Source organism: Rhinopithecus roxellana, chromosome 3 (genome assembly GCF_007565055.1).
Source record: "Rhinopithecus roxellana isolate Shanxi Qingling chromosome 3, ASM756505v1, whole genome shotgun sequence".
Classification (NCBI taxonomy): domain Eukaryota; kingdom Metazoa; phylum Chordata; class Mammalia; order Primates; family Cercopithecidae; genus Rhinopithecus; species Rhinopithecus roxellana.
The window spans coordinates 169,890,841-169,914,318 of record NC_044551.1 but is presented as its reverse complement, the minus strand read 5'-3'; the positions used below and the strand labels follow the sequence as shown (position 1 = coordinate 169,914,318).

The 23,478-nt window shown below is 50.6% G+C and overlaps 2 protein-coding genes across 4 annotated transcripts in view; one reads left to right on the top strand and one right to left on the bottom strand.

Annotated features, from left to right (window-relative positions):
* The first annotated feature begins 5,871 nt into the window (after positions 1 to 5,871).
* Positions 5,872 to 13,477, top strand: HNRNPAB (heterogeneous nuclear ribonucleoprotein A/B). 3 transcript variants are annotated; one of them, XM_010361873.2, is made up of 8 exons: positions 5,872 to 6,141; positions 6,216 to 6,447; positions 7,231 to 7,399; positions 8,108 to 8,266; positions 8,466 to 8,597; positions 11,618 to 11,735; positions 12,425 to 12,565; positions 12,849 to 13,477. In XM_010361873.2, the coding sequence occupies exons 2-8, from the start codon at positions 6,239 to 6,241 to the stop codon at positions 12,917 to 12,919; spliced, it is 999 nt and encodes a 332-aa protein (XP_010360175.1). In that variant the 5' UTR covers positions 5,872 to 6,141; positions 6,216 to 6,238; the 3' UTR covers positions 12,920 to 13,477. The 3 variants fall into 3 exon arrangements, with proteins under 3 accessions (XP_010360175.1, XP_010360176.1, XP_030782901.1); XM_010361874.2 differs by lacking the exon at positions 12,425 to 12,565; XM_030927041.1 differs by lacking the exon at positions 5,872 to 6,141 and having other exon boundaries at positions 6,148 to 6,447.
* The window catches only part of PHYKPL (5-phosphohydroxy-L-lysine phospho-lyase), a 26,198-nt gene continuing 13,502 nt past the window's right edge, over positions 10,783 to 23,478 (bottom strand). The window contains exons 9-13 of the mRNA XM_010361872.2: positions 17,543 to 17,697; positions 17,063 to 17,152; positions 15,238 to 15,368; positions 14,164 to 14,245; positions 10,783 to 11,199 (exon numbers count right to left, since the gene is read on the bottom strand). Of these exons, the coding sequence (XP_010360174.2) occupies positions 14,190 to 14,245; positions 15,238 to 15,368; positions 17,063 to 17,152; positions 17,543 to 17,697 (432 nt within the window). The 3' untranslated portion in view covers positions 10,783 to 11,199; positions 14,164 to 14,189. The remainder of the gene's footprint in view (positions 11,200 to 14,163; positions 14,246 to 15,237; positions 15,369 to 17,062; positions 17,153 to 17,542; positions 17,698 to 23,478) is intronic.

Genomic DNA, 23,478 nt, shown 5'->3' with positions numbered 1-23,478 from the left:
AGAAAAAAAAAAAGAAAAAAAAGATCTTGTATTCATTCTGCAGGCACTGGGGTGGAAACCGTAGGAGTCAGGGTGGAGGAGACAGACCCGATGCAGGGTCTCAGGGCACTCACAGTCAATGTCAACAGTGTGGCCCATGTTCTGTGGGGCACCCTTCCTTGGGGCATGACAGAACACTTCCCATAGGAGGAGGCGGAAGTCTGCTGGGTGTTGTGTTCAGTTTCTGGGGCTGCTGTGATTAAGTGCTGCAAACCGAGTGGCTTACAACAACCCAGCTGTATTCTCTCACAGTTCTTGAGGCTGGAAATCTAACATCAAGCTGTCGGCTGGGCCCGTGCTGCTTCTGAAAGCTTCAGGGGAGGATCTTTGCCCCCTCCTAGCTTCTGGTGTTGCCGGCAATCCTTAGTGTTTCTGGGCTTGTAAATGCATCACTGCAATCTCTGCCTCCGTTGCCATGTGGCATTTTTCCTGTGTGGCTGTCTGTCTTTCCCCCTCACCAGTCATATGGGAGTAGGGTGGGCCTTTAATCCTCATACTCCAGTTTCACCTCATCTTAACTTGATTCCACCTGAAAAGACTATTTCCAAGTAAGGCCACATTCAGAGGCACCAGGAGTCAGGATTTGAACATATCTTTTTTTTTTGAGAAGGAGTCTTGCTGTGTCGCCCAGGCTGGAGTGCAGTAGCGTGATCTTGGCTCACTGCAAGCTCCGCCTCCTGGGTTCACGCCATTCTCCTGCCTCAGCCTCCCGAGCGGCTGGGACTACAGGCGCTGCCACCTCGCCTAGCTAATTTTTTGTGTTTTTAGTAGAGACGGGGTTTCACCGTGTTTGCCAGGATGGTCTTGATCTCCTGACCTCATGATCTGCCTGCCTCGGCCTCCCAAAATGCTGGGATTACAGGCGGGAGCCACCACGCCCGGCTGTGAACATGTCTTTTGTGGGGGCACACAATTCAACCACAATGTGTACAGTAGGTAGATGACTGTTCCAGGTAGAGGGAACAGCAGGTGCAAAGGCCCAAAAGCAGGAGGGCACTGGTGTGTTCCAGGAAGTAAAAGAAATTCAGCACAGCTGGAGTGGAGTGGCAAGGAGGTGCAGCTGAGGCGGCTCATGCTGGACCTTACAGGCCAGTTGGGAGGGTCAGGATAGGCCAGGCTACAGTTTGGAGGAAAAAAAAGAAAAAAATCCCAAATGTCAGTGCCAGACCCAGTACAGGTTCATTTTCAGCTTGTGTCAAATCTGATGTGGGCTGAACAGCTCTTCTCCATAAGGTATCTCAGCCATATAGAACACATGGTTGCGGGGGGGAGGGAAGTCTGGAGAAGGCCCCCCGTCTCCATCGCCCCAGCCTGAAAGGGACTCCTCCACTCATAGACCACACAGCAAGGGAGGCGGCAAGGCGGGGACACAGATTTCTGGGAGCCCCAACTGTCTCTCCCACTCATATTCACCCGAAGTCAAGGCTAAGACTTCATCCTCACAGCACTGGGAAGTCAGCCAGGGTTTTCACACAGAGGTAGTGACGAGATGGGACTTGCATTTTAAATTTATCCTTTTTTCGCTGTAGCTCTCAGATCTTATGACTTGTGTTTAGAAAGATTCCTCTGGCTAGAGGACTCCCCTGAGGCAGGGGAGCTGGAGTTTGTCTGCTGGACTGTGGGAAGTGGCTGCAGCAGGAGTTGGCCACAGCAGAGGCACAATATATGTGTAGTTAACTCATGCAACTTCCACCTTGCAGGCTCAGCCAAAAAACAAACGGAAAAAAAGAATGTGACAAAAATTAATTCATGTAATTAAAAAACGATCCAAAAGTATTTTGTGTATGTCCTTTCCCACATTGGAGATTGTCCACATTTTATGCATATATTCTGAATAGCCCAAACCCGGGGAGTGTGTACTCTATGGGCCTTTTAAGAGATTTTCGGGGTAACTGAGTTCCTGGTTGACAAGAACCTCGCTGTCATGGAAGTGCCCTCTACTCAGGGTCTGTAACTGGACCTAATAACAAAAAAGTAGGGAGGCCTGTGTCAAAAGGACTTCCTACTGTTTCCAAAACAGTGTGGTGCCTTGCCTCTGGCAGAAACACCCTTGGATACAATATGAAGGCTTTATTTATTTTATTTTATTTTTTTGAGACAAAGTCTCGCTCTGTCGCCCAGGCTGAAGTGCAGTGGCGCAATCTTGGCTCACTGCAAGCTCCGCCTCCCAAGTTCACACCATTCTCCTGCCTCAGCCTTCTGAGTAGCTGGGACTACAGGCGCCGCCCCCACGCCCGGCTAATTTTTTGTATTTTCAGTAGAGACGGGGTTTCACCGTGTTAGCCAGGATGGTCTCCATCTCCTGACCTCGTGATGCACCCACCTCGGCTTCCCAAAGTGCTGGGATTACAGCCATGAGCCACTGTGCTCAGTCCGGCATTTTTTATATTTTGCTGAGTCTGACCCCTACGTGCCTGCAGTTCTTTCTAGTTTATGAAGTATTTTTTAAGCCATTACCTTATTTGAGCTTCAGGATTACTTATTTATTTATTTTGAGACAGAGTCTTGCTGTGTCACCCAGGCTGAAGTGTAGTGGTGCCATCTCGGCTCACTGCAACCTCCACCTCCCAGGTGGGAGGTTGTGCCTCAGCCTCCCGAGTAGCTGGGACTACAGGCCTGGGCCACCATCCCCAGACATTTTTTTGTATTTTTAGTAGAGATGAGGTTTCACTATGTTGCCCAGGCTGGTCTCAAATTCCTGACCTCATGGGATTCTCCTGCCTTGGCTTCCCAAAGTGGTGGGATTACAGGCGTGAGCCACCACGTCCAGCTGAGCCTCAGATCTCCTTTTGGAGATCTAATTTAGATCAAGGAACTCAGAAGCTCAGACATACCTTGTCCCACAGTAGCCAGGAGACCTGGAAACAATCCCCAGTGTGGAGGTGGACATGTTGGTTTTGTGGCCACAGTTTTAGCTGTGGTTTCAGTGTTCCTGTGTATAAAATACAGGTAACTGCACAAAGCTATTTTGAAGCTCCAATAAAGCAAGGTTGGTGAAAGCATTTTGTAAACTGCTAAGCGCTGTCCAAATGTGTCCTCAGACTTTACACGTCACTGAAAGTGTTTGAGTCGTGCTAAAGGAATCCAGGTGGAAGATTGAGGGAATTTGTGCCTGCAGTAATGTCCTTGGGCTGCACCTACACTATTTGACTTTGAACTTAATTTCCTGAATTACCTTCACTGCTTGGGGAGCTGTGCCCATCATCTCCTGCAGGCCACAGCCCTGGCCCTCATTTCTGTGGGTTGGCAAGGGCTGGGGTGGAGGTGGGGTGAGCAGTTTGTTAGAGACCTCCCTGAAAGCCTTGCTGCCAGATCTCAGTGACATGAGTAAGGTCGTGTGGAAATATGTGACTTCCTGTTATGGAATCTAGCCTGGGAGAGTGAAGAGTGGCCTTGAGGTGAACCAGAGGGCACTTGCTTGCCTGGGTATGGGTATCCCAGCTCCACCTGATTGTTACCTTAGGGGAATGCTGTGCGGTGTGAGCTAAATCTTCAGACTTTCCTAGAGAAGTCTGAAGTCCATGTATTTTCATCTTTCATCCTCAGGGCAACTCCACTGCTGGGGTGGAGTTAGTGCCTGAGTTGGTTGTGGAGCTTTGGGCCGCTGCTCTTGACTTCAGTTTTCTCATTTAAAATTGGTGATCCATCTGAGGTCAGGAGTTTGAGACCAGCCTGGTCAACATGGTGAAACCCCGTCTCTACTAAAAATACAAAAAATTGGGCGTGGTGAAGTACATCTGTAGTCCCAGCTACTCAGGAGGCTGAGGCAGGAGAATCACTGGAACCCGGGAGACGGAGATTACAGTGAGCCGAGATTGCGTCACTGCACTCCAGCCTGGGTGACAGAGCGAGACCCCTGACTCAAAAAAAAAAAAAAAAAAAAATTGGTGATCCAGCTAGGCAACATAGGGAGACCCTGTGTTTACAAAAAATTCACTTGGCATGGGGGCCACACTTGTGGTTCCAGCTACTTGGGAGGCTGAAGCAGGAGGCTCAATTGAGCCTGGGAGGTTGAAGCTGCAGTGAGCTGTGTTGGTGCCACTGGACTCCAGCCTGGGTTACAGAGCAAAACCTTGTGTCAAAAAATAAAACACTAAAAATAAAATAAAATTGGGAACGGTAGCACCTTACTTGGGTTGTTAAGACACAGTAAAGAAAATGGAATGCCCAGTCCACCACACGGTCCCGGCTGCAGGAATCCACTGGAAACGCTAGTTCCTTGAGTTCTGGGTTGCAATTTGGTAACCTGCAGGTTTGGAGGTTGTAATCCTGATTGCCTTGGGGCCTGCCACCCATATGATTAAAAGGAATAACGGGATTACCCAGGCCTTTAAAGTTTTGTGGTCAAGGAGATAATATAAAGGAGTTTTGTGTATTAGGAAGAGAACAATGCCCCCACCCTGTCCTTTACCTCGTGAGTTCACGAGTGGTGTATTTGTTTAAAAAAAAAAAAGGCCGGACGCAGTGGCTCTCGCCTGTAATCCCAGCACTTTGGGAGGCCAAGGCGGGTGGATCACCTGAGGTCAGGATTTCAAGATGGGCATGGCCAACATGATGAAACCCCATCTCTACTAAAAAAAATACAAAAAATTAGCCGGGGGTGGTGGCGGGCGCCTGTAATCCCAGCTACTCGGGAGGCTGAGACAAGAGAATCGCTTGAACCCGGGAGGTGGAGGTTGTGGTGAGCCGAGATTGCGCCATTGCACTCCAGCCTGGGCGACAAGAGTGAAATTCTGCCTCAGAGGAAAAAAAAAAAAAAAAAGTTTCAACAGAAATAAATGGCACCGAGCTAGGTGGCTTAGCATGTGATCCCAGCACTGTGGGAGGCCGTGGCGGGCAGATCTCTTGAGTTCAGCATTTGAGACCAGCCTGGGCGACAAGGCAAGAGCCCTGTCTCGAAACACAGGCCGGACGCGGCGGCTGCGTGTAATCCCAGCACTTTGGGAGGCCGAGGCGGGTGGATCACCTGAGGTTAGGAGTTCAAGACCATGCTGGGCAACATGGCGAATCCCCGTCTCTACTAAAAGTACAAAAATTAGCCGGGGGTGGTGGCGGGCGCCTGTAATCCCAGCTACTCGGGACGCTGAGGTGACAGAATCGCTTGAACCTGGGGCGGGGGGAGGTTGCAGTGAGCCGAGATTGCCTCCAGCCTAGGCGACAAGAGCAAGTCTCTATCTTAAAAAAAAAAAAAAAAAAAAAAAAAAGAAAGACAAACGATTTAAAGGAAAAAATTTAAGTAAACAAAAGTACAAATGCGATGTCAATCGTCAAGGTGGTGCCAGGGGACCGAGGATCGGGAAACACCAAGGTCTCATAGTCTCTGCAGGGCATCTCTGGGGGAGGCGACGGGCAGGGCGCGAGCGCAGGGCTTGGAGGGCACCAAGGTCCAGGGGGATGGGGGGTTCAGCCCCCTGCCTCCGACCCGTGCTGAGGCTCTGCATGACCCCACTCTCCCAACCTCGGAAGCCCGGGTTCTGCCACTTCCAGCCACGCGTCCTTGGACTGCGAAACTTTCTCCAGCCCAGTTTCCTCTTTTGGGACATGGGGAGGGGGAGGCTGCCAATGCTGGGATGGAGTGCTCGAGAGCAAGGGACTAGGGCCTCGACGAGCTTACAGTCCGGTTAGGCCCTCCCACCGCTGTGCTGTGGCTGCTCGCCGCCCAGGACCCGGCGCTGTCCGGCCCGCCTGCGGGAGCCCTCTGTACCGGCCGTAGTCGCGCGGGTTCTAAAATGAGGACAAAGCCCGCCCGGGTCGAGAGCGCGCGCGCCGCCGCGGCCAATGGGACGTTGACACTAGGTTGAGTGACGGACGTGAGTAGCCAATGAGCGTGCAGTTTGTTGCGACGTGGTCCCCGGCTCCGGCATTATAAAGGGCGCCACGAGTCGGCATTGTCAGGCGGCGGCACCGCGCGGAAGGGAGCTTGGTTGTGTCGGTTTGTTCTCGTGCGGCGGCGGCGGCCAAGGAGGAGGAGACACAGTTGGAGCAGCTCCGTGGGCTGACTGGGGCGAGGCCTCAGCAGCGCGAGCTTGAGTGCGGCCGAGCCCGCGGCGCCTTCCCCGGCTGGTGGGGACAAGCGGGCCCCGCGGCGTCATCGGCGGCGAGGTGAGCGGCGGCCGGCGGGCGGGAGCTCTGGCGGGAGCCGCGCCGGCCTGACGCGCTGTCGCCGCTGGTTGCAGGAGCCGCCGCGCCTCGGCCTAGCATGTCGGAAGCGGGCGAGGAGCAGCCCATGGAGACGACGGGCGCCACAGAGAACGGACATGAGGCGGCCCCTGAAGGCGAGTCCCCGGCCGGGGCTGGCACGGGCGCCACGGCGGGGACTGGAGGCGCGACCGCGGCGCCCCCGAGCGGGAATCAGAACGGCGCCGAGGGCGACCAGATAAACGCCAGCAAGAACGAGGAGGACGCGGGGTAGGTGCGGGCGCGGGCGGACGGGGGCGCCGCCTTTGTTCCGGAGCCGCCTTTTGTTGGCGCCACGCGGCGGGGGGAGGGGCGGCGGCCTGGCCCGGGTCGGGGCCGGTGCGGCCCGCGGACTGTCGCCGCTGCGTTCGCGGGCGGGCCTGGCGCTGCCACTCGCGCTGGAGTTTGCAGGAGAGTTTGTTGGGTCAACTTTGGCGCCGCCCCGGGGCCGTTTGTGCGCTGCCGGGGCCAGAGCCGGCGCAGGGGCGGGCGGATGGCCCGGAAGAGGGAAAGCGCTCGGACCCGGGGCCCGGCGGCGTTTCGGGCCGCGTCGGGGCTGCGTGGGCGGAGTTGGCGCGAGCCGGGGCCCAGGCCTCCCTCCTCCGCCTTTCCCGGGGGCGGAGTCACGGTCTGAACCCTGGGCGGGCTTGGCCCCCGGAAGCATCGAGTTCCTTGAATCGAGTTTAGGAGGTGGTGAAGACGCTGGCCCTTTGTTACATGGTTGTAGATAACAAATGAATTTCCAGTTGTGAGTAGTTAGGGCCCATGTCCCTGGTGAGGTGTTCCTTTCTTTGCTTCTCACAGCCTGGGGCTGCAGAGCCTTGTTAAGCTTCGTTAGGGTCTTGGTTGAATTGAACTTGGAGGGTAGTGGAGATTTAACATCCTTCTAAGGTGCACCTTGCAGACTCTAAGGGTAGCTGTAGACTTTGTGAGAGCTTTGCCAGGGCCAGTCCTTTCCAAAATCACAGCTTGCTTATAAGACTTGTTGCCATGTGTCTCACCCTACCATTTCAGAAAAATGTTCGTTGGTGGCCTGAGCTGGGATACTAGCAAAAAAGATTTAAAAGACTATTTTACTAAATTTGGAGAGGTCGTTGACTGTACAATAAAAATGGATCCCAACACTGGACGGTCAAGAGGGTTTGGGTTTATCCTGTTCAAAGATGCAGCCAGTGTGGAGAAGGTAAGCTGGGTGCTGGATTTCAGCAGTCTCAGTGGAAACGATTTGAATTCTAAGAGGACACCTTTCTTACAGCATGACTAGTTTGTGTGTTCTGCATGTGGTTGAGTGCTTTGGGCAAAGCCAGAGGTTATGTTCCGGTTTTTGAGGGGATGAAAATACAAATTAAGCTGGGAGTGAAGAGTATGTGCTGGAGTGGTTCGGGAAGATTATAGTTGACATTCATTACCTTTTATGTGCCTATTCTGGGCACTGTGCTGAACATCTGGGAGGATTACAAGAGAGTCCAAGATTGCTATGATAGGCTGTTAGCCCCATTTTACAGGACAAAAACCAAAACCCTGAGGCTCAGACATTTAAGTAGAAGAGGTCACAGCTAGTAGGGAGTGGAGCGAGAATTTCACCCCTGCAGCCCATCTTCAGCCTGTGCTGAGTCCCTGCTGTGCTTCTGGAGATGGGCCTCACGCTGGGACTGCTTGGGCAGAAAGAGCATGATCAAAGGCTTAAGGGTGAGGACTGCTTTCTAGGTGTCAAGGTAAACCAGCTGTACTTGAGGTTTGAAGAAAATTGGGTTGGGAAGTTAAGCTGGGGTAGAATTTAGAGGGGGTGAAACACATTTTTGTATCTGTGCTGGTGTCTTCATGGCTTAGAGAGAAGGGCCTTGTCTGGCTCATGCTGCTGAGTCAGCCTGACCCCTTTCTGTTGGAACAGGTCCTAGACCAGAAGGAGCACAGGCTGGATGGCCGTGTCATTGACCCTAAAAAGGCCATGGCTATGAAGAAGGACCCGGTGAAGAAAATCTTCGTTGGGGGTCTGAATCCTGAAGCCACTGAGGAAAAGATCAGGGAGTACTTTGGCGAGTTTGGGGAGGTGAGTGTGGCCCTGGGAGTCCATCAGCTGCCCTAAGGCTGCCTTCTTTCTGGTCCTTGGTATCGGTGGCTGAGTAGACCCTCCCAGGCAGGGCTTACTTTTCACCCTCTGCCTTCAGTGGGGTCTTTTCTCCTGTGAGTCCCCTATACGCTCTGGGGTAGAGAGGTATTGAGCCTGAGTTTGCCTATGCTTTTTGCAGATTGAGGCCATTGAACTTCCAATGGATCCCAAGTTGAACAAAAGACGAGGTTTTGTGTTTATCACCTTTAAAGAAGAAGAACCTGTGAAGAAGGTTCTGGAGAAAAAGTTCCATACTATCAGTGGAAGCAAGGTAAGGTGTCCCCAACTCTGCTTGGCCTCCTGTGCTGCTGGAGAGCTGACCCTTAGAGGGGTGGGGGTTAGGGGTTGGGCCACGGTGCAGGAGCTCTCCAGGTTGGTTAGACCTTACTATTTCTCTGAAGCATATGCTGCCCTGGTTGGGGCAGTGTTCTGATCCTTCAAAGACTTCCAGGCTGGGAGGGCTGCCAGTAAACAAACACAGGATGTGAGGGAGGCAGGAGAAGGTGGCCTCTGAATAGAGCAGGTTGAGTAGCCTCTTCAGTTCGTCATTTAAAGCTAGAGGGGACAGTGTTCTAGATTTTTGAGTCCAGGGTGTATGAAGCCTGCAGTTAAGGTCTCAGAAGATCCTAGAACTTCTGCAACTCACTGATTTTCCTCTGTGGTGAAGTTTATCTTGCTCCAGAGCCTTTCTACCTCCTTCTACAACCAAATCTTTGTCCACTTCCATCCGCTTTGGTGCTTTGAGCTTTTTTTTTTTTTTTTTTTTTTGCTTTGAGACAGGGTCTTGCTTTATTCAGGCTGGGGTGCGGTAACACTATCATGGCTCACTGCAACATTGACCTGGGCACAAGGGATCTTCCATTTTCAGTCTCTCAAGTAGCTGGGACCACAGGGATGCACCACCATGCCTGGCTCATATTTTCTTTTCTTTTTTTTTTTTTTTTTTTTTGAGACGGAGTCTCGCTCTGTCACCCAGGCTGGAGTGCTGTGGCCGGATCTCAGCTCACTGCAAGCTCCGCCTCCCGGGTTCACGCCATTCTCCTGTCTCAGCCTCCTGGGTAGCTGGGACTACAGGCGCCGCCACGTCGCCCGGCTAGTTTTTTGTAGTTTTTAGTAGAGACGGGGTTTCACCGTGTTAGCCAGGATGGTCTCCATCTCCTGACCTCGTGATCTGCCCGTCTCGGCCTCCCAAAGTGCTGGGATTACAGGCTTGAGCCACCGCGCCCGGCCTTCTTTTCTTTTTTTTTGAGACGGAGTCTCGCTCAGTCACCCAGGCTGGAGTGCAGTGGCACGATCTCAGCTCACTGCAAGCTCCACCTCCCGGGTTCATGCCATTCTCCTGCCTCAGCTTCCCGAGCAGCTGGGACTACAGGTGCCCGCCACCATGACCAGCTAACTTTTTTGTATTTTTAGTGGAGACTGGGTTTCACTGTGTTAGCCAGGATGGTCTCAATCTCCTGACCTTGTGATCCGTCTCCCAAAATGCTGGGATTACAGGCGTGAGGCACCGCGCCCGGTATTGGTTGGTTTTTTTTTTTTTGAGATGGAGTCTCGCTCTGTCACCCAGGCTGGAGTGCAGTGGCCGGATCTCAGCTCACTGCAAGCTCAGGCTCCCGGGTTCACGCCATTCTCCTGCCTCAGCCTCCGGAGTAGCTGGGACTACAGGCGCCCACCACCTTGCCCGGCTAGTTTTTTTGTATTTTTTAGTAGAGACGGGGTTTCACCGTGTTAGCCAGGATGGTCTCGATCTCGTGACCTCGTGATCTGCCCGTCTCGGCCTCCCAAAGTGCTGGGATTACAGGCTTGAGCCACTGCGCCCGGCCCCATATTTTTTTTTTTTTTTTTTAAAGCCTGGTCTCACTATGTTGTCTGAACTCAAGCCTCAGGCTTGTAAACTGTTGGGATTACAGGCGTGAACTGCCTCACTTGGTCTTCTGGGCACCTCTTTAAGTCAACCCTATATCCAGGCAAAAATCCTTCCAATATCTCCCAGGGTCCTGGCCAGCTTAAATCCAGGGTCAGTTGTGCTTTCAAATGAGTGTAATCATGTGCAGAGACGTGTAGCTCTTCCTCTCTCCTGAACTCTGGTCAGGGAAAGGGTAGTTCAGGCTTCAAGTTGGCAGTTGGGAGTTGTGGGTGCGGCCTGCAGTGGCAGGGTGTGGCAGGCTCTATTTCTGAGCAGGAGTTGGCAGCCAGATAAGGTAGGACAGGTGGAGCTCCTGGAAGTCTCTGTCCTGGTTGGGAGTTTGAGAAGATTGGATTAGGATAGTCTTAAATTTTCTATAAAGTGATAGTCTTTGAGGCAGTTAAGGGAGGCATTGGTTATTACTCCATTGGACAGTGATAAAGAGGCCTTTTTCTCTATGTGCCATAATGGGAAATGGGGTGGGAAGAGCCTCTAAGGCAAAGTTTAAGTGAAACTACTGGTGGTGAGTCTTAGGAGTAAGTATATTTAGTTGGTTGTATTCAGTATTTTTAATTCAGTAAGATAGAATATATCAGATTGCATTATTTTGCCGATTAAAAGTATGACTGTATGGGGACACTGTAAAATGTACTATTTTTAATGGGGGTGCGTGTCAGGATTTTCTTTAGAAATACACTGGTCTGGTCTAACTTATTTAAGCAGGAGCATTGAAAGTATCCCAGCCTACCCCATCCCACCCTCAGTGGACAAAAAGGAAATTGACTGACTTGAGGGGATGCACACATCTGGGTCATCCCAACAGACCAGTGGTTAGGAGGAGGGGGTGGGTAGCATTATGGCCTCAGGCAGGCCCCCCACCCTGAGCCTCTGAAAGCTGACTTTATCTGTAAGAGGGAGGTCAGGGTCGCCTTCTCAATAGCATGTATTTGAATGAGATGAGTCTCTTCTGTAAAGAGAAAAAGATGTTAAAACCTCATTGTCTAAGGTCCCTCATCTGAGAAGTCTTGTCTGACCCTCTAGCCCAGTAGGACCGAGGTGTGATGCCTGCTCCCAGCCTGTCCTCTGCTCCCCTGGGCTGCAGTTGGCCCAGTTGCCTGCCTCCATTAGACATGGAGTTGCCCTGGGACTGAGATGCCCATCTCCAGTGCATTCTGTGGGAACGGTTCTCTGCTGGAAGGCCCGTGGTTTTAGTTGGGATTCCATGAGCTTTGTTTAGCTCAAAGGTGACCTCCCACACTAGCATTTTTTGTTTTTGAGCAAATGGACCTGATCCACCATCTGATGTTTGTTGCAGTGAAGATCTTAGTGCAGTCACTGCCCTGAGTTTGTCCTCCTGGCCTGACCACTGTCCTTTTGGCTTTCAGTGTGAGATCAAGGTGGCCCAGCCCAAAGAAGTCTATCAGCAGCAGCAGTATGGCTCTGGGGGCCGTGGAAACCGCAACCGAGGGAACCGAGGCAGTGGAGGTGGCGGTGGAGGTGGAGGTGAGTGGAACCTGGATGAAGATGGGTCCTGTTTCCCTGCCTACATGGAGCCTTCTAAACCTGTTTTGGGGCTCCCTCTGGTGCTGTGCAGCAGGGGTGGATGGGCAGAGTGGGTGAGGTGGGGGACGAGCAGGAATAGGAGTGGCTCTGGGTCAGGGCTGTGTGCTTGAGGCTGTTGCTGCCTGCTGCTGCCCCTTGGAATGGCTTGGGTGCCCAGGGCAGAGAGAGCATTTGTGTTATACTCTGGGGGAGGGGACATGATGGGTGTCTTGGCTTTGTGGATGTCCTGAGTCTGGTACACCTGTGAGCAGGTAGGCAGAAGGGTGGGTAGGGCAGACCTGTGCCAGGCATTTATCCCCTTCCGTCCCAGGCCCCTCTGACTCCAAAGCCTGAACTGCATCTTTTTAAAGGCCAAGCTGCCAAGGAGAGTGGGAGTGATCAGAGAGTGAGTGAGTGAGTGAGCTGCCTTGTTTGCCCCAAGTAAAGCTAGCGTCCTGGTCTCTGGTCCTCTGCTTGGGTCTCTCAGATGCAGGGTTGGGCCCAGGGCCCTATACACCAGAACAGCAGCCCCTTGGCTTCTGCCCGAGTTGCCATAGTAACCCTGCCACCCAAAGGGCAGGATTTCCTCCATCCTAGCTCCTGCGTATGCTAAATGGTCCACGGGCCCCTGTGCCCTGCTCCCCCCACAGGTCAGAGTCAGAGTTGGAATCAGGGCTACGGCAACTACTGGAACCAGGGCTACGGCTACCAGCAGGGCTACGGGCCTGGCTATGGCGGCTACGACTACTCGCCCTATGGCTATTACGGCTACGGCCCCGGCTACGACTACAGTAAGTAGGAGAGAGGGAGGCCCCATCCGCTCACCCACCCCCAGGGGAGGCAGGACAGACAGTGCAGGAGCCACTGGCAGCAGGGGCTTTGGAGTCAGACAGGCCTGGCCCGGCCATGGGAGCTACTCAGTTTTGAGCCTTAGACTTCCGGGTCTTAGTAACATGAGGAAGGCAATCTCTGCTGTCACAGGGCTGGTGAGGATCCTGAGAAGATGCATATCAAGCGCGTGGCACAAAGCAAATGCTTGTAAATAGTAGCTGCTATGGTTGTTCTCATCCCTAGGTCAGGGTAGTACAAACTACGGCAAGAGCCAGCGACGTGGTGGCCATCAGAATAACTACAAGCCATACTGAGGCGGCAGCAGGAGCGACCAACTGACCGCACACATGCTTTGTTTGGATATGGAGTGAACACAATTATGTACCAAATTTAACTTGGCAAACTTTCTATGGCCTGTCCCATGTGCATCTTATTTAAAATTTCCCCCATGGAAATCACTCTCCTGTTTACTATTTCCAGAGCTCTAGTTGTTTAGGCAGCGTGTGGTGTCTGAGAGGCCAGAGCGCCAATATGGGCTGATTTTTATTACCAGGTCCCCCAGAACCAGGTGGGAGGCTCTGCTTCCTGCTGCTGCTCTGCAGCCTGGACCTGTGGACCCTGGTTGTAAAGAGTAAATTGTATCTTAGGAAACCAGTGTCACCTTTTTTTCACCTTTTAATTTTATATTATTTGTGTCATACATTTCCTGTAATGGAAGTGTTAATTTTACTGTACTTTTTGGTACCTTTTGGGAATCTAATGTATTGTAAGGTATTTTACACGTGTCCTGATTTTGCCACAACCTGGATATTGAAGCTATCCAAGCTTTTGAAATAAAATTAAAAAACTCCCAAGCCTGGGTGAGTGTGGGATATGCTGTGTGAGACCTCTTGCTCAGGGTGGGGGGGGGTGCCAGGTGCCCTGAACTTTGGGCTTCCTCCTGCAGCAGGCCCAGTTGTGGGTGTGTCCTTTAAGGACTGCCCTGCTTAGGACTGAGCCCTCTTTAAAGAAAGGAATAAGAGGTCTATGGGGAGTGAGGATGGGGCAGTGAGGGCTCACATCCCCAGCAGGCATGTCCCCTCCTGGGACACCTTAGAACACCAACCTTCTTGGCTGATTGATGAATGAAAATCGATTCTTTACCCACTAGGGCAGTGCCAGGGCCAGCTGAATTGGGGCACAATAGTGCCCCTCCTGGCTGGTTAAGAAAAGCCTGCTCTGGCAGGGGATGTTTACTGACTGGATTGGAGCCCAACTCCAGGTCTGGCATTTGGGGCATACGACTAGGTGGTTACAAGAGGCAAGGGTGGGTTGGGGTTCCACATGGATACAGCCTCATAGGTTTCAAGGGGGGACATAGCTGTTCTGCCCTCAAGTGCAAGCTAAGCATTGGAGATTTTCCAGTGTTGAAGAAACTAACCTTTGGGGGAAGGAGCATTAACCAGAACAAAAAATGTCTTAAGAAAAAAAAAAAGGCTCAGTTTTCCGAGGCTGCTTGCTGCTGATGGTAAGGAACCTGCTTTGCGTCTCCCAAGAGCAAGAAGCAAGGCCCACTCACCTGGAGTACACTTAGGCAGAGCAGGACTAGCTTAAGAGCTGGAGCCTCAGCGTCTCGCAACTTCGCACCTTCTCTTCCATGTCTGAAAAAGACCACAAAGCCACGCCGACTCAGTCACCTTTCTCTGCTGAAGATGCCCTGTGACTTCAGTGTCCAAACTGGAGGACAGTTTAGAGATTGGGCCCTCTGGCTATCCACACCCATGTCCCATTCTCCAAAGGCGTGGCAGCAGTTTGCTGAAAAGCACAAAGCCAGCCCTCAGTTCCTCTGAGATTTCTAGTCTCTGTCCAGGATCCCTAAGCCTGTTCTGTGGCCAGCCTTTGCTCCCCACAAACACTCCTTTTCATCAGATCCCTACCGCTTCCAATTTGTGTCCAGCAGGGATGGACCTCCACCCCCAGCTCCAGAGCCCCGGGATTAGTCATGCCTGTGGGTAGCAGTGATCACCCAGAGGTAGGAGGGCACAGGTTGCTTGGCTGACAGCTCTGATCTCTACTGTGAGATGCAGCTTTGCCTATGTGGGGTCTCACTGAGCTATAAATGGCAACACAGCCATGAGATTTCCTTGTAAGTGGATTTAGGGGGGACCCTGGGTTGACCACGACCATCCTAGGTGATGGGGAATGTGGGGTAGAATTTCATTTTGCATCCAGTCTCTGGTACAAATCTTTCAGCCACCCAGCAGCCTCATGTGACCTGCCTCGTACAGAATGAAATGACTGCCATCTCTACATTCTAGGCTGGCGGTAATGGGGTCTCAACTCCCACTGTAGTTCTTAGGGCCTGTTTCTCAGGCCCACCGATTTGTCCTGCGTACATCCGATGCCTGCCGAGGCAGGCTGGGTGGTGGCTCAGCTCCAACCTGCTGACAGCCCAGGAAGCTCTCTTAGGCACAAGCAGGAATAGGAGCATACTGGGCATGAAAGACCCTCTCTGTTGCTCCCTGCACTGTCCAGAGGACACGTGCCTCTGCTCTTGGACTCTTGTCCCCCCCCCGTTCCCTGCTAGGAGGCTCTAGTTGCTGGCTTCAGGCTGGGTTCTAGAGACATGGCCAAGCTCAGGCTTCAAGCTTACCAGTCAGAATGGCATCCAGCTTTGCCACCACTTGCCGTGCATTGTCCAGGCTGAAGCACATTGGGGGTTTAAACTTCAGGATGTTCCTCCCAGGGCCATCAGTGCTCAGCAAAACATAGTTCTCCTTCAGCCTGTGAGGACAGGACACCCCTTCATGTGGCCTTCAAGGCCTTCCTCAGCCTGGCTTTGGCCTCACGTCCAGTGCTCCAGCCATACTGCCTTCAGAGCCTTCCATGGGCCAGTTCCTGCCAGGACACTACTGGTCACCCCTACCAAAGTCCTGTGCATCTGGCCCACAGCAGCCCCTGCTTGGGGTGCACTGCACCTGGTCCTGAGCCTGCTGCCCCCCAGAACAGGCGCCTTGCCTCACCTAACCCCTGGAGCCACAGTCCAAGCCAAGAATGAATGGCCACAGGGAAACAGCAGACTGCAGCAAGAGTCCCTGCATTCTCTGGTTTTCTGTGTGGTTGACATGATGTATATTGTTTTCTTATATACAGAATGTCCAACATTGCAGTTGGTGTAATGGGCCCCACGTGTCCCTCACGAGCTTCAGGAATCTCCCTGGCCTGTCCTCTGGGTTATCTTAAAATTCCAGTTGAAAATTTCCACCTCTTAGGAAGATGGCTTTATCTTAGCATCGTTTGTAGCTAATAATCACTTTTAGTCCACAGTCTAACTTCATCTCTGAGATGAGGGGTCTGCATGGTTGTGCTTATATTCTTTGATCCTTGTTCCCATTCTTTTGTAAACCTTGTTATTTTTATTTCTTGGGGGTTGGGAGTCTACCTTCTGGTTTCATTTTCCTATCCCAGTCTTTCTGGCACTGACCATGGCCATGCCAGAAAGGACAGGGCTTGGACTTTGGAGTTAGACGGCCCTGCGGCCAGATTCAGCTCTTGCCACCTAGCAGGGTGACTGCAGGTGACTTACCCATTTCCTCACTGAACTGGAAAAGCACCCCAGTTCAGTGATAAAAGAGTAGGCTGAACTTGGGATCGGTTTCCTTCCATGCCACCCGACCATTCTGAAACCCTGAAGACTCCTGGGAGCGGGGTGGGGGTAAGCTGGGGATGTGACTGACAGCAGAGAGAAGGCAGGGACTAGGAAAGGCCAAGTTCAAACACAGCACAGAGAGATTTACATCAATACCATGCATGTCTCACACTTTGAATAAGGACACATCAAATACCAGAAGAGCTTTCCGTGGTGGCAGTGGGGGAAGGGGGAGGCCTGGGGAATGGAGATAAAAGGGAATAATCATTAAACTAGAAGGAGAAGTCCTGAGGCCTCAGGGTCCCAGTGAAAGGACAAGCAAGCCAGGGCAGTGGGACTGGTGGAGTCTGAGTCTGAGACGCCCCCAGCCCAGCTGAGGAGCAGCAGTCCTGTCCATCCCAACCACCCGTCATGCGGCATGGCAACCCTGAGTCTGCTGCTGCCACAGCTCCCTGGTGTGAATGAAGGTGCTTCCCTTCTCCAGGCCAAGGTGGCATTAGGGGTTCCTGGGTCTGAGTGCCCTGCTAGCTTGGGCATTCTAGGCAGAGGTGCTGCTCTGGCGGGAACAGCCTGTGTCTCATCTGCAGCCTTCGCAGTCAGGCACCGGGTACAGAACTGCTAACCACTTACCTCTGTCCTCAGCGGATAGCATCAGCTGTCCCCTCGCCCACCCCCACCCCCCCCCCCCCGCCCTCTTTCAGTCAAGTCTGTGGCCCAGAGTGCTGGGGGTACAGATGAGCCTCCTTTCCACTAAGGGCCTCTGGCCCTGCAAAGAGGCACCTGTGGTGTCTTCTACTCCAGGAAGCAACTTGTTTCAAGAAGAAAATACCTTGATACCAAGTAGGCAGCCTCTTCGGTTGCTGGTGTCCTTGTGGCCTCATCTTTGATCAGATCCACACCAATGAAGAGCCCAACACCCCTGCAGGGGAAGGTGATGACATCGCAGGAGGCCATGCCTGAGGGGCCAGGGTGCTCGCCTCACCCCGTCTGGGCTCCTACCTGTGCCTCCTGGGGAGGCTGATTGCAGGAGGCACCTTCAGAAGGTGGTGAGAATAGTTTCAGGGAATAACTGGGCTGGGAGGGATCTTTGGTGTGGACAGAGGAGAGAGGCTTGGGGATAGCTAGGGGTCAGGTCATATCCTGGCTTTCTCCTCCCCGGGAGTGCCGTTTTGGGCAATAGCACCTCTCAGTGTCAGTTCCTCTTGAGAGCAGACATAACCCCACCATCCCAGGTTGTTAGGAGGTGAAGAAAATGGTACCACACTGGGCCCTGGCAGGTCGGTGGTGACTGCTGCCCCCAGAGCCTCACCTGACATCCCCGACGATGGGATGTTTGATTTTTTGCTGCCTGAGGAGCTCCATCAGGAAGCTGCCCACACTGGTGGCATGAGCCTGGAGCTGCTCCTTCTCCAAGACATTCAGGACGGCCAGCCCCACAGCGCAGGACACTGGGCTGCCCCCAAACTGAGCCAGGGACAAAGAACATGTCAGATGCCCCAGCAGAGTGGGCCATGCCATGCCCCAGAGTGAGGGTGAGGCAGAACTGCCACACGTTCCAAGGCCAGTGGCAAGAGCACAGGCCCCAAACCCCTTAGGGTGCACAGTCCTCAGCAGTAGTAAATGGGGTTCAACGGGGGCCCCCATGGGCTGTCCTGGCTTTCCAGGAGCTAATGTGACTGCAACCCAGGTCAGGTACCCCTGAAGTACAGTAGTAGCCCCTAGAAGATACAGAATCAGAAGAGAGGATGTCCTATTTTTTCCCATAGAGCTAGTCTTTACCAAGAGAGGCTTTAAGGCCTCATCTCCTGGGCCCAGACCCACAGCACTGGACTAGGCATTTCCTCCTTCAAGGAGGGTCAGCGCAGCACGCCAAGGCCCACCCAGGAAAAGCCACTTAACACACACCTGGAGGTCTTTGGCTCCTTTTCCTTGCCCACCCTGTCCTTATCCTGTAGGTATCTGAGTGGAGACCTGTTTTTTAGAGGATCACGAGCAAGGTGTCTCCTGCAGACCATGTTTTTTGTTTTGTTTTTAAACTACGTCTTTAAAAACATCAGCTTTGTTGAGCTGTAATTTCCATATAAACTGTGTTTAAAGTATAAAGTTCAATGTGAGGTGACAAATGTATGTACCTGTGTAACCTCCCTCGCAGTGAAGTCACAGAACATTTTCATCACTTCCTTGTGCACCCATCCCACTACTGCTGGCCCCAGGCAACCACTGATCTGCTTTCTGTCACTATGAGACGGCTACAGGGGGCTTTGAAAGGCTGTGACATATTCCTGGGAATCTAGAAGGCCATTCATATACACAGGGATGTGCTCATGCTGAGTGCTGTGTGCATGCTCAGGAAAGATCTAGAAAGCCCTAAGCTCTCACCACTGGCTACCTTGAGGCTCTGCAGAATGAGGAAGTAAAGTCTAAGGCAGTTATAAGCTCTTGGCTGAGTTCCAGGTCATTAAGGCAATCTCATGGTTAGAGGACCACTGAGCTAATCAAGCAGAGACTACAGTGGCCACACATGACAGAGAACACACTTTACAGAATTGGTTCAGAAAAGGCACTATACTACCAGAAAAAACCACCATGGGGAGGGAAGAGAATATGATCTCCACAGTTGCCATATTACTTAAAATGTCGAGCTTTTAACACAATTCTGAAACATGCAAAGAAGCATGGCCCAGACATGGGAGAAAAAAAGCAATCAATGCAAACTGTCCCTGAGGAAGCTGACACTAACCTTATTGGACAAAGACTTTAATCAGATGTTACAAATATGTTAGCTGGGTGCAGTGGCTCATGCCTGTAATCCCAGCACTCTGGGAGGCCAAGGTGGGTGGGTTGCCTAAGCTGAGGAGTTCGAGACCAGCCTGGCCTGGGCAGCACAGTGAAACTCCATCTCTACAAAAAATAAAAATAGCCAGGCATGGTGGCACATGCGTGTACTCCCAGCTGCTTGGGGGGTGAGGCAGGAGGATCGCTTGGGCTCGAGAGGCTGAAGCTGCAGTGAGCCAAGACTCCAGCCTGGGCGACAGAGCGAGCCCTTGTCTCCAAACGAGCAAACAGAAACAACCCCAAAACCAAGTATGTTAAGAGAACTAAAGGAAACTATACCTAAAAGATTGAAAGCAAAGCATGAAAATGATGTCTTACCAGAGTCTAATGATAAAGAGATAAATTATTAAAAATCAAACAAAATCTGAAGTTGATAAGCACAATAAATGAAATGAAGCATTTTCTAGAGAGGCTCAACAGATTTTTTTTTTTTTTTTTTTCTTTTTGAGAGTTTAGCTGTCACCCAGGATGGAGAGCAGTGGTGTGATCTCGGCTCACTGCAACTGCTGCCTCCCAGGTTCAGGCGATTCTTGTGCTTCAGCCTCCCAAGTAGCTGGGACTATAGGTGCGCGCCACTACATCTGGCTAATTTTTGTATTTTTAGTAGAGACGGAGTTTCACCATGTTGGCCAGGCTGGTCTTAAACCCCTGACCTCAAGTGATCCACCCACCTTAGCCTCCCAAAGTGCTAGGAAATTATAGGCGTGACCCACTGTGCCTGGTAACAGCAGATTTAAGCTGGCAGATGAAAGGATCAGTGAAAAAAAATATGTCAATTGAGATTGTACAGTCTGAAGACCAGAACGGAAGAGGAATAAAAACAGTCATATAGACCCGAGGACACAAGCACGCCAACATATTGAGTGTCCCAGAAAGACAGGAAAGGGGCAGAACAAATACGAAAACTTTAAAAACCCTATATAACTTGCAATGAATTGAATGTGTCTCCCCCAATTCATATGTTGAAATCCTAACCTCCAATGTGATGGTATTAAGAGGTGGGGCCTTGGCCGGGCGCGGTGGCTCAAGCCTGTAATCCCAGCACTTTGGGAGGCCGAGACGGGCGGATCACGAGGTCAGGAGATCGAGACCATCCTGGCTAACCCGGTGAAACCCCGTCTCTACTAAAAAATACAACAAACTAGCCGGGCGAGGTGGCGGGCGCCTGTAGTCCCAGCTACTCGGGAGGCTGAGGCAGGAGAATGGCATAAACCTGGGAGGCGGAGCTTGCAGTGAGCTGAGATCCGGCCACTGCACTCCAGCCTGGGCGACAGAGCGAGACTCCGTCTCAAAAAAAAAAAAAAAAAAAAAAAAAAAAGAGGTGGGGCCTTCAGGTTATTAGGTCACAAGAATAGAGCCTTCATGAATGGGATTATGGTTTTATAAAAGGGATCCCAGAGAGCTCTCACCCTTTTGACGATATGAGGGTACAGCGAGAAGTTGGCTGTTTGCAACCTGGAAGAGGACTCTCACCAGAACCCAACCATGCTGGCACCCTGATCTTAGATTTGCAGCCTTCAGAACAGTGAGAAATAAATCTGTTTATAAACCACCCAGTCTATGATATTTTGTTATAAGCATCCTGAACTCACTAAAACATAACTTTTAAAGAAATTAAAGCAGCAGTTAAATATCTTCCCACAAAACACAAGGCCCAGATGATGGCTTTATAGGTGAGTTTTTACCTTCAAAGGACAGATCATCCCAATTTTATGTAAAAGAAAAAGAAGAAATATTTCCCAATTCATTCTACAAGGTTAGTAGGACCCAGTTACCAAAATCCAAGGTATAAGAAAAAAATTTGGCCGGGCGCGGTGGCTCAAGCCTGTAATCCCAGCACTTTGGGAGGCCGAGACGGGTGGATCACGAGGTCAGGAGATCCAGACCATCCTGGCTAACACGGTGAAACCCCGTCTCTACTAAAAAATACAAAAAACTAGCCAGGCGAGGTGGCGGGCGCCTGTAGTCCCAGCTACCCGGGAGGCTGAGGCAGGAGAATGGCGTGAACCCGGGAGGCGGAGCTTGCAGTGAGCCGAGATCCTGCCACTGCACTCCAGCCTGGGCCACAGAGCGAGACTCCGTCTCAAAAAAAAAAAAAATCTCAAACTGATCTAAAGATCAAGCAATTCCCCTATCAGAATCCCAGCAGAGTTTTTCATAAAATGTTTAAAGGTAACTCTTAAAATTTAAATGAAAGAGAAAAGAAACAGGAATAGTCACAGGTGAAAGGGGACTTTTTCTACAAGATACCAGAAGCTATTATGAATGTAAAACCTATTATGAAGCTCTAGTAATAATGTGGTACATGAACAGTAATCTGACCAAAACTGACCAAAAAAGTATAAAAGCTCTGAAACAGATCTTCCTCATGTGTGAACTTTGGTTACATAACAGAGGAGGAATGTAAGATGAATGGAGAACAAAGGGAGCAGAAAAAGATTTTTGAAAAAAGGAAAACACTGTGGTATCACATGCACAAAGGATGTAATTGGATTCCTGATTAACATCGTGTACAAAAATCAACTGCAGATGGATTAAGGACCTATATGTCAAAACAAAATGTTAAAAGACTTAAGAGGAAACATAAATGAATATATTTTGTAACTTGGAGTAGGGAGAGATATCTTAAACAATATATGAAAAACACTGTCTATAAAATAAAACAAAATGATAGAGTTGACAATGTTAAAATTTAAAACTTTATCATAAATATGTAAAGGGAGTGAAGATAGGTTATAAACTGGATGAATATATTCACAAATACACAACTGACAAGTGATTAGCATCAAAAATATATAGATGTGTATGTGTTGGTATACACACACAGATACACACACATACAAACAGACACAAAACTCGCACAAATTAACCACTAGTAAGTCAAATCAAAAAATGGGCAAAAGACACAAACAGGCATTTCAGTGAAGAGGAAACAAATGGTCAATAAACATATGAAGAGATACTTCATGTAATCTGAAATCAAGGAATGGCATATCAAGACCACACAAGCTACTGTTTTACGCTCCACTTGACTGGCAGAAATTAAAAGGCACTAAAGTAGATACAGTCCGGGTGCGGTGGCTCATGCCTGGAATCCCAGCATTTTGGGAGGCCGATGTGGGCCGATCGCTTGAGCTCAGGAGTTTGAGACCAGCCTGGGCAACATGGTGAAACCCCACCTGTACCAAAAATACAAAAAATTAGCTGGGCATGGTGGCGTACACCAGTGGTCCCAGTTACTGGGGAGGCTGAAGTGGGAGGATCACTTGAGCTCCGGAAGTAAAGGCTGCAGTGAGCTGAGATTCCACCACTGCACTCCAGCCTGGGTGACAGAGTGAGACTCTGTCTCAAAAAAAAAAAAAAAAAAGATGCTGGGCACAGTGACTCACGCCTGTAATCCCAGCACTTTGGGAGGCTGAGGTGGGCAGATCACCTGAGGTCAGGAGCTCAAGACCAGCCTGACCAACATGGAAAAACCCCATCTCTACCAAAAATACAAAATTAGCCAGGTGTGGTGGTACATGCCTGTAATCCTAGCTACTAGGGAGGCTGAGGCAGAAGAGTTGCTTGAACCCGGAAGGCAGAGGCTGTGGTAAGCCAAGATCATGCCATAGCACTCCAGCCTGGGCAACAAGAGCAAAACTCCGTCTCAAAAAAAAAAAAAAAAAAAAAAAAAAAAAAAAGGATATACACTATATACACTACTGGTGGGGTGTTAACTTGTGAACTACTTTAGAAACAAATGTCATTATCTTTTAAAATTAAGGGTGAACACATACCATATGAGCCAGCAATTCCACCCTCAGGTACAGTCCTAAGAAAAACTCTTGCCACATGTACAACAGAGACTTATGAAAATTGTTCAAAGCAGCATTGTTCATAATTGCAAAAAAAAAAAAAATGGAACAAGCTCAAAGCACATCAATAGTAATGGATGACTGAACTGTGGTACGTTTATACAAAGATTATAAAGCAGTCAAAGCAAAGGAACTTCAGTGACAGGCAATAGGAAGGATTCTTACTGATGTTAGTAGAAAAAAAAATCCCCAAAGAGTATATACAGCATGATAGACTTCATATAAAGTCAAAAAACAACTAAATAATATGGGATTGAGAGTGATGGTTACCATGGTTATTCGGAGTGATGGGTGGAGGAGGCAGTAAGAGGGAATTGGGGGAAACATCTGGAGAGATGCAGGATATTATCAAGGTCCTAGCTTTTATTAGGGATGCTGGCTTCCCAGGTGCTTAGAACATTAATAAAGGTTAACTGAATAACTAAAAAAGGGCTATGCACAGACAGATGTTGAGAGTCTTCCATGAACCAAAGATTCTATCTAATTATGTACACTTGAGGGTCAAGTAAAACAAAGAAATAAACAAAAGTCGGGATGCTGCTCCACTGGGCCT